Raw genomic sequence first — 10,430 nt, 5'->3', positions numbered from 1 at the left:
CAAACAGTGCAGCACAGTTTGTTGCGTATGGGGCTGCGTAGCCGCAGACTGGTCAGGGTGCCCATGCTGACTCCTGTCCACCGCTGAAAGCACCTTCAATGGGAACGTGAGCATCAGAACTGGACCACAGAGAAATGGAAGAAGGCTGCTGGGAAACCTTGAGTCTTGCATTCATGTAGATGTTACATTAACACGTAGCACCTACCTAAACATTGTTGGAGACCAAGTAGAACCACTTCATGGAAATGGTACTCACGAATGGCAGTGGCCTCTTTCAGCAGCCACACTGCAAACATGGTTCAGAAATGGTTTGAGGAACACGACGAGTTCAAGGTGTTGACTTTGCCTCCAAATTTCCCAGATCTCAATCCAATCGAGCATCTTTGGGATGTGCTGGACAACAACTGATCTATGGAGGCCCCACCGCGCAACTTACAGGACTTAAAGGATCTGCTGCTGACGTCTTAGTGCTCAGATACCTCAGCACACCTTCAGAGGTCTAGTGGAGTCCATGGCTTGACGGGTCAGGGCTGTTTAGGCGGCAAAAGGGGGACCTACGACGGTGGTCATAATGTTATGGCTGACTGATTTTGTGACTTGCCAGGTACAAATATATAAAATATCCTTATTTAATAGCTGCCATTCATTTCCCCTTACAAACATAATGTGAGGTTGTAATGAAGTTGATGTTATTTCTAGTAGACAGTTTTGCAATAATAAAAAGCTTCTTTTTTCTAAAGTAATACACTCATAAAGTTAAAGCTTGTTTTACTGTTCAAAACTTTAAAGCATAGACTTTGTAGATTTTGCTAAACAGCGGCCACTGTGGCCACATATTGCAATTACAAAATGCTAATTTACAGTATATATATGAATGTATAATATATGTTTCTATAGTGTTTGCATGGTTTAATAGCATCTTCAGAGTGACTCAGTTGTGCTACTCACTCAGCAGTTTCCCTGTATTATTTGCAACCATTAGCCGCAATTAGCTCGTGGTTATAGCAGAACAAGTTTGGCTTTAGCAGTAAAACTCCCAAGTGTTTACATTCAAGCAAGGGTGCATTTTATTGCTTGTTATTTCTAATTTTCACTCGTAACACAAAGGTCATTTACTCTTTCTGAATTTAACAGTAAACTTCAACATAGTTTTAGGTCTTTTAAATAGTTGTTATTATCCTGATTCTGTATTTTATCCTTCTCTCTGTTCTCTCATTAAAATTCACAATTGTTTTTGGATTATTTTGTCAAACAAGTAGCTAAAACTTGGATTAAATAACTTTTTTTAATGGAGAAATGAAAGATATGCTAGTCAACTATCCCACATCCCTTCAAGAAATAGAGATTAATTTGAAGGTAATCATAAGTGTGAAAATTGCTGTTATCTTCTCACTATTGCTCTGACTGCTAACGGCCTGTCTGGCTCTGAAGTCGTCCCGGTAATAAATATTCATACACCTTTCAGGGTCTTTGTTGTGTTGACTACCTTCCATCAGTCTGATCTGTTGTGGCACGAGAAAAAAAACACACAAATGAAGGAAATAAATTAAGAAAAAATGTAAGTAAATATTTAAATAATGGTGACAATGAGTGAACGGGGAGAAATTTGGAACATCAAAGGCTCCTCTATCTTTGCAGCATGTAAACAGTGCGTGCCTTCAGTGAGTGGAAGAGCCCCTTTAATGATCCCATGGAAGATTGCCACATCGACAAGCATCCTGTAATAAATAAAATTAACAAACATTTCTGTAGGGTCTTTTCAAAGGGAAAGAGAGCCCAATGTTTTTTATTCAGATAAGTGGTCTATACATCCCCTGCTCCTTCCTGATTAGTCTAATCCAGTGAGAAGTGCGTGCAGGGTTTTGATTGAGTCAGCCGTCGAGGACCCCGAGGGGAACCCTCCTGATAAGTGCCTTTACCTTTCACCTCCAGAACCCCACGCACGTCGCTTCGCCATATCCCACTCCCTCTAATCTCATTTGGCCCAGGAAGACATGCTCAGGCACGAGAAGCTACGATTAGCATCCTCTTTACCCAGGGATTCCAGTGGCTTGGACTGGCAGTGCTGCTGCCCTCAACCTGAGTCGCTGAAGGCTCTGAATCAGCCAGGTGCTTCTGTGTGTTTGTGTGTGTGTGTGCATCCGCCCTTCATAAGTGTGTGTTTAACAAGTTGATATCAGAAGGTGTGTTCTTCTCTTTACCTTCTTTGTTGTGTGTCAACTGAAATATTCATGGCTGGGACGTTCCCCAACATGTTCTCCTTTTTTTCAAGACATGACCACAAGTCAGGGCCGGAGACGAGACTTTAGAAACACTGATGGCAAGATTGACTCAACACCAACCACTCTGTGACGTAGTTTAAAAAAACACATAATTTCACTCATTACTTATTAATTTAACTGTTAATTTAAAGGTTCTGTCATTGGATTATAGGTGGAAAAAACTACATTCCTTTTATTTAAATTTACATCGTCAAACAGCAACGTCTTAAGATATCTCAGAGAGTATTTCAACATTTAATCAATAATCATTTGGTCTGTAAAATGTCAAAACATTTTGGAAAATGTTCTTTTGTCCAACCAACAAGTCCAGAAACCAGAGACTCTCCCTTTACTTCCATAAATGACGACTAAAAAGCAGCAAATCTTCACATTTAAGAAGCTGAAACCAGCAAATGTTTGCTTATAAATGACTGAAACAAAAAATCAATTTTCTTTTGATTGACTATAAATGGTTGCAGCTCTATAACCAGGACCATGCCTGTCGTCAGTGTCCTTTTACGGCCCGTAACATGAGTGTGTTTGTACTGTGAGTGTAAAGTAGTGTTTGCACTGTGGTCAGCCACTGTGGCTGTAAACGGAGGAATTCACAAAGGCTTTAATCTGAGAGGATGTGATGATATCATACCGTCATGTTGTATTTGATTCTTGTCTGGTTCATTATTCAGCGTTTCGTAAAGATTTGTTGAAGAGATCGTTGAGTAAGATGAGAGAGTCGCATGAGCTCATGCAGAGTCTCAGTATGTAAACGTAACGTGTGAATGGCACACGCAGCCCTCAGCTGGTCTCATCCTACACATCTGAAAAAGTATCTGATGAAGAAAAACAAATCAATGCATGGATTTTTTTATTTATGAAAAATGGATCAGGGTCGGAGGTCGTGTGAAGTTTTCTATCACACTTTTTGATGTCTGAAAATTTAAGCTTACACTGAACTCCTCTACAGTTTGTGTCTCCTTGGATAAACACTGTTTTTGCACCCTGGTTCACTCTTTTAATATTTGTTTTCCACTGAAATACATTTTTGCATCAATAAATTTACGTTATATTGACTCCAAATGTTAGTGAAAGTGTGCAGGTCTGCAGAATTGATGTAACTAACCACAAAACAAGAAGCTTATTACAGTATAATGTCAACATAACTCAGACAATAAACTATTTTAAAGAATCACTGCTGACTGTATTTAAGAATATCCCTGCTGAGCATTTTGCAATTATTCAATGATTTAAATCCCTGCCTCAGAAACGCAGCACGAGTCTTATTCATGCAAAAGAAAACTTGATGACTCGAGAAGCTTCTGGAGAATTAATGAGCAACAAAAAGAAAACTCCTTCACCCGCATGATGTGATGTATGGAAAGTTTATGCTGCATGAACATTCAGAGAGTGTATGAGCAACAAAGACACAGAACAATAACTCAAAAGTTTCCGCTGTTAGACGCACGCACATAAATTCACACAAACACACCCTCACAGGCTGTAAATTGTGACGCACATTTTAATGTATGGAAGGTGTCTGAGCAAGCAGGATGTGCACTTATAATAACTATGTATGAGAAAATCACGTGTGTGAGAGCGAGTGTGTTGGGTCACTTTTGGAGAAGAGTTTCTTCACAGACAGAAGCAGCTTCTGTAAATGATTAAAACACACTTTGTCAAAGGTTTGGCTGCATAATGCATCTCACATTATGTTTGTTTGGTGAGAATAATGCTCAGCCTAAGGGTTTAGAACACTGGCTCCCATCGTGCAGGTCAGGACCCCTCAAAGGGCTCACCAGATAGATCCAAAGAGGTCGCAAAGTCAGATAACAAAGGACAAAATACGCCTTTATCTATCTCATATTACTGGGTAACTTTACCTGTTTTGGTATCCTATAACTATTCATGTAAAGCAGCATAAGAACATAAAAGCTCTGTGTGAGATCTGAACATGCGCTGACATCTGCAGTGTGTGATGTGGGGTCTTTTTCCTGCTCAGGCTTGCTGGGGAGGCAGAGCTTATAGTTCCAGCACAAAGTTTAGAGCGAGCAGATTAAAGTGACGTCAGTAATCAGTAACGTTACACATTTGATTCAATGACACATTTCCAAAAAAGGTGAAGAATTTCTCAAAACAATATGTCGAAAATCAACCTGATAAAATGTAAGTTTATTTATATCTAGTAGGACTTGTGCCTGAGAACACATGGAGGAAAATATTATAATTTAATTTAATAAACAAACGAATGAAATGTGGCTTTTTATTTAAACGAATCTTGAAATATGGAGTAAATCAAATTATGTATATGTTTTAACAGTTTTCTAATAATTGTGACTTCATTATGACTTTTAAAGAAGATGGAAATATCAGCATTAGAAATGTATATATAGCCACACAAATATAAGAAGGTGAAGGTGTCAGAGAGAGTGTGTAGGCTACTTTCAGAGCGGCCCGGTGCGTCAGGACGACACATCAGGCCGTGATCTTTTAGATCTTTAAGGTTCAAGGCCTTAAAAGGCTGCGGGGAAGTGGCCACGTGCGAGATCCAAAGAGTTTTATTAGCAAATAAAAAGTTAGTGAAATTGCAAATGTCTGATATCATTGTTCAAAGTCATAAAACACGTGCAAAGTGAACTTCCCCGCTGTCTGTCCGGTGCACAAAATGATGGATGCGAGTGTGCGCGCGCGCTTCTGAGTGAATCATCTAATATTATCCTACTGATGCATTCTGTATCTGTGTCCGATGAACTCCAGAGAATTGACCATATAGGCCCACGTGCATGCGTGAGTGTGTGTGTGTGTGTGTGTGTGTGTGTGTGTGTGTGTGTGTGTGCGCGGTGAATAAATAAAATAAAACACACACTCTGCCTGCGTGTGTGTGTGTGTGTGTGTCGGTGGGGAATAAAGTCTTGGTGTAAATCACTTTTCCGTCTGGCGCAGCGCATTAAACAACCGTGGCGTGATTCCTTTTCTCTCAGCTCATCCGTTCCCTTTCTTCTTTATCAGCTCGTTCACCATTTCATTTCTTTCAAATGAGAATTCAGGGACCCCCAAATTCAAGCCCCCGCGTCTTCAAACAACACAACTGTACGGTTTTACTTTTCCTCCCGTCAAAATGGTATCCCAGATTCAATTTCAGATAGACCAGGATTTAGCCAGTGATGATTTTTTTTTGGTCTTTCGGAGACAATATTTAATATGCTGAAATGAGATCAGTTTTATCCCCCCTAAAAATAATTTCTCAATATATATTTGTGTCAAATCTCGCGTTGACACGCGCAGAAATGAACGCATCTTTGATAAGCGAGCTTGTATTTAGCATATAATCGTCTCCTTTTCTCTGTATCGCCATAAAGAGAAGCAACAATGACATCATCATCATCATCAATAGTATTTTTTCTTCCTCCTCTCCTCGAGGGGACTTCTTCCTTTTGATTTAGGAAATTAGCACGCCTTAATACAAAACCACATTCTCAACAGCCACTTATCAAACTCCATTTACTGCAGATGATTTCAGGGTAACATTAAAAGACAATAATGTAAATGACCCATGGCTTTTTAATTAAAAGTGTCTTGTCCCCCCTCCCCTCCTCCTTCCGCTATTTTTGTTTCATCTGTTCTACATTTTTTGGGGACTTTAAGTGTTGTGCAGAAGAAGTAAAAGCGTCCTCTTTGCTCGGTGTCCCCTCCTCGTTGACTTTTATCACCAAATGAAGCATATAAATGACCTGAAAGCGCGTTAAATTAAATAAAATAAAGAACAATTATCCTCTCCTTTTTCTCTGATCTGGCGCTGAAAAGGAGTCCTGGAGAGATAAGGCAGATTGGATTCTCTCTGTTGTGCTCCAATAAAAACGTCAAGGGGGGAAGAGTTAAAGAGAGATTTAAACCCACACCCCCCCTGCTATAATTTCAAATCATAATTTCCCTCCCATTATACCTCTCAGATGCCGTTTATCGCTCGGGTTATTTATTTCAGGGCGGTGTAACCACACTCAATTTCCGTGACTAAGTTGGATAATTACAGGTCGCGAGTGAATCCGGCAAAACTTGAAACAGCTTGAAAAAAAAATCTAAAAATATTAAAGAAAATTATGAGTTAAATAAAACAGCATTTATATAAAGACAGAAAAGGTGATTCGCTTAATTCCCATCATGGAAAAAAAAATATCCACGTCTGCTGTTCCTCCTGAAAGTAATTATAATTGTCTAATTTCAAAGTTGAATTAGGACGCTTTAGGGGTTTGATGTAAAACTTCACATTCGGTTCAATGAAGTATCACCCTAATTTACAGCGTTAGATAAGGACTAAGTCTGTCATAAAAATCTCCTTCCCTCCTCCCCTCCCCTCCTTCCCTTCCCATCTTTCCTCCCCAGGATTGAATTGCACCTTGGGCAATAGTGCAGAATCGTGAATCTTAACTTCTCTCAGCATATGTTCCTGGCAGATAAGTAAACAATTTGGATGTGGAATGAAATTTTTAATTAATACTACAGTCGTGCAATGCGAGGGGTATATATGTATGCTGCACCGCGGTGCGTAAATCCTGATCTCTATTAGCAGAGCGCAGAGGGAAAAATGCGCCGAATTCACATTTAAATCTGGAAATGTTTGTTTAATCATTTTGGTTTGTGAGCTGTTTTCATTCAGTATTATCTTAATGAGAGTCAGAGACACCATTCACAAGTTTACACACGTTTAAACACGTGTGAGTGACTTGGTGATAACAGGCTTTAGCGGGTTTTGGCTGCAGCTCCTTTTTTTTTTTTTTGCAAAGTAAACACACACACGCAGAGCTATTGAAACCGCACTGTAGCCTCTGTGTGCTGCTTTACATCCAGCCAGCACGTTAGAAGAGAAAAAAACTCAGCTCACATTCAAGTTGTTCCATTAGTTAAAGCTATAATTAAGCGGAAGGCTCCCTCCTTGAAGTGATTAAGCAGTCAGACAAGTCGGACGGGCGGAATCCCTCCAGGGAGGCCTCTCCTCTCCTGAACTGTCAAACATCAAAAGATCACAACCGGTTCATCCCACAGTCACAAAAACACCTTCACCGCGCTGCGCTGCACCGCTGAACATGTCTCAAACCTGTTTCCAACTATTAAAGAGAGAAAGAAGGAGCAGCAGCCAAATGCGGAGGTAATTAAGCCTTGCTAAAGACATGATCAGAGCGGAGGAGTTTGACAGCCTGAAAAAGCCACACGAGAGAAAGGGATCGATTATTGTTCGACTGCGAGGCGAGTTTGTTAATGTTCAGTCTTTAGCCAATCAAATGTATTGATTAGTATGAGGTCAGGTGGGGTCTAACATTTGAATGTGGAAAAATGATTTGTTTAATAAAAAGTGGAAAATGATCATTCAAGCGAGTGTTAAACGTCATCATTTTGTAGTATTAAAATAATTACATTTGCCCTTTAATTGCGCCAGGTTTAACTTCCCCGCAGCACGTGCACAATACTCCCCTATCTGTGTCATCTCAAGCACCCAATAACCTACAAATACAGGAAATGGATATTGTTGAAGACAGATTGTCTTTATTCGAAATGCCTTTGCTCAGCAATTGAACAAAGAGCAGGAGGTATCAACCTTCTAAATACATTATCCTTTCCATAACATGACAGGTTTTTAAATTACCATCTTAGATGATAATACACATATTAACTCCTTGAATTCAAATAGAAGTTATCCTTAAAAAACAAAAATACAAAATAAAAGACGCGTGTGACTATATTAGCACTGAACCACAGGAAAAATTCAAAATAAAACATTTGGATGTAAAAGATTTTTTTTTCTTTTAGTCTTCATAAATAGACCGTCTTGTTTTATGTGCCAGTTTGGGATAAATATAAACAATATGACCCGTATATAATCCAGCCTATAGGTCCTGATTTTGACCCTATCCAGAACATCATAATAAAATTACGAGTGCCAAAATGTAGACTACTTAGGCCTATACAGGAAATAAGAATGCTAATTGTGCAAGCCAAATTTTCAAAATAAAAGAGTACCCTATTGATAATCAACACAAATCAGCATATTAGCATTGAAATGTACACAATAAATAAAGTTAAAGGCCTCCTTTTCTGGCTGCCATAAACGTTATAACATTTACATTTCTTACAGTTCACAGGGCACCGAATGCAGCTCCTTCTGCTCAGCTCAGGAACTTGTTGGATTTCTGCAAAAGTTTGTTTTCTCTTTTTTTTGCCATAACAAGTCCAAGGCAGTTAATACTGTTCATGCCTTTTAATGGGGCGCACTGTCCGTATTATATTTACATGCATTTCAGTATTCAAGTGAATTAGAAAAAAGACAGAGTCTCGAGGGTTACATGGCAGTGGCGTGTGCGGATGAGTATGGGTCTATCCCAGTCTTGGTCATACCTGGAAAAAGTATGTAGGCAACCGGGGGCTGTAAACTTGACGCTGACCAGGCTGTGCAGTTACACGGGACCACATAGCCCGGGTTTGTGGGCGACGGGTGGGTGTGGGTGTGCTGACTGGGACACCCAAGGGTGCCGAACGCGCCGTTCTGGTATCCCAAGGAGGACGCGTACGGCAAAGTGCTGGTGCTCAACGTGTGGGGCATCTCCGTCATCTTCTGGATGGCGCTGGAGCTGAACTGGCTCGGGTCGAGGAAGGAGTACGGGGCGGACGTCGGCGGCAGAAACGCTCGCGCTTTCTCCGAGTGGCTCAAAAGAGAGTCCGCGGCAGACACGGGGAGTCCCTTCAAGTGGTCGGTGTCCCCGAGGTAAGGCAGAGGGAAAACGTACCTGTCCTTCTTGAGCAGGTTCTTGGGTTTACGCCGAGGTCTGTACTTGTAGTCGGGGTGCTCCTTCATGTGCTGAGCGCGCAGCCGCTTGGCCTCGTCGATGTAGGGTCTCTTCTCAGACTCGGAGAGCAGCTTCCACTCGGCGCCCAGTCTTTTGCTGATCTCCGAGTTGTGCATTTTGGGATTCTCCTGAGCCATTTTCCTCCTCTGGCCCCGGGACCAAACCATGAACGCGTTCATGGGTCTCTTGATATGATCAGCAGGCTTTGACATCTTTAAAGAAGTGCGCTTTTATCCCCAATGTTAATGACGAGGAAAAGTTCTTATCGGAGGGAAGGGAAACTATTCACCTGTCCAGAAGCCAGATACCAGTCATGCCACGTCTGGGAGGTTCGGAGTCTGGAAAGGAGCAAAAATAAAAGAGAACAAAATAAAAATCCAGCGGCCGGTTTGCTTCTCCCGAGTTAAAACACTGACGCGCGTTCGTTCAAGTCCAGTAACAACTCTCTTTCAGACCTGCGGCGGGCAATACAGGAAAAAACACATGCAAGATGCACACACGTAAAAAAAATCCTCAAAGGTGAAAGCAATGTTCCGCAGTCAGTTTGCAGGAGTCGTAAAAGTGTGATTTTTTTCTGCGACACACTCTCCCTCTCTCTCTCTGAGGTTTGTCGTCAAGCACCTGGCTTGGAAATGAGCGGAAGAGCGTGAATACGAGCCAAAAGCGGTGAAGTTCAAAGGCTGGGCTGGTTTGGTTTCTGCACGCAATCTGACATAATCTGCAGGGCGTTCACTCACCAACCTGAGCGCCCAATCAGCACGAAGACCGGCTATTATAATACCTTCACCAAAAAATATATGTACATTACAACATAAACAAAGAGCGGGTGGTAGTAGAAGAAAAAAAAGGAAAGAGGGGTGTGTGTTTGTGTATGTGTGTGTGTGTGGAGGGAGGGAGGGGGGTAATACTCAGGATCCCTCCCTGATTCCATTTAATGTAATGAATCGCAACAAACATGGACCTTCAACCTCTTTTCCAGTTAAAACCTGACTTCAATCCAGGGAGGTGACTTTACCGTGCAACCAATTTACTGTACAGCTTTACACTGAAATATAGGAGCACTTTTTAAGGTCTGACGCCCAAATACATACAGATAGGCCTTAATAGAGCTGTTACTTGACTCTATTTTCCTACTTGTTAAAGGGAGTTGATGTGTATTAATAAAAACATTAATTATTATTATTATTATTATAACAAATATACCAAACATGCCGTAGAGACATTTATTCTGACAGAAAATCTCGCTCCTTCTTTTTGATGTAAACAAAACATTGCAGCCCCTCTTCGCTGTCATGCTCGAGGACACTTCAGCAGGGTTTTAACCCCTGTCCTCGTGCTT

At 41.0% G+C, this 10,430-nt stretch overlaps 1 protein-coding gene across 1 annotated transcript; it reads right to left on the bottom strand.

Annotated features, from left to right (window-relative positions):
- Positions 1–7,797: 7,797 nt before the first annotated feature.
- sox14 (SRY-box transcription factor 14) lies at positions 7,798–9,677 on the bottom strand. The gene has a single exon (XM_069679916.1). It carries the CDS (start codon positions 9,301–9,303, stop codon positions 8,587–8,589), a length of 717 nt encoding a protein of 238 aa, XP_069536017.1. The 5' UTR covers positions 9,304–9,677; the 3' UTR covers positions 7,798–8,586.
- Between the last annotated feature and the right edge of the window lie 753 nt (positions 9,678–10,430).

This window comes from Semicossyphus pulcher, unplaced genomic scaffold (genome assembly GCF_022749685.1).
Source record: "Semicossyphus pulcher isolate SPU_LCO1_2020_fin unplaced genomic scaffold, fSemPul1.0.p SCAF_4, whole genome shotgun sequence".
Lineage (NCBI taxonomy): Eukaryota > Metazoa > Chordata > Actinopteri > Labriformes > Labridae > Semicossyphus > Semicossyphus pulcher.
This window is presented reverse-complemented; position numbering and strand designations above follow the sequence as displayed.

Coding starts and splice junctions, on each gene's coding strand:
- sox14 (XM_069679916.1), bottom strand. CDS start 9,303: ATGTCAAAGCCTGCTGATCATATCAAGAGACCCATGAACGCGTTCATG.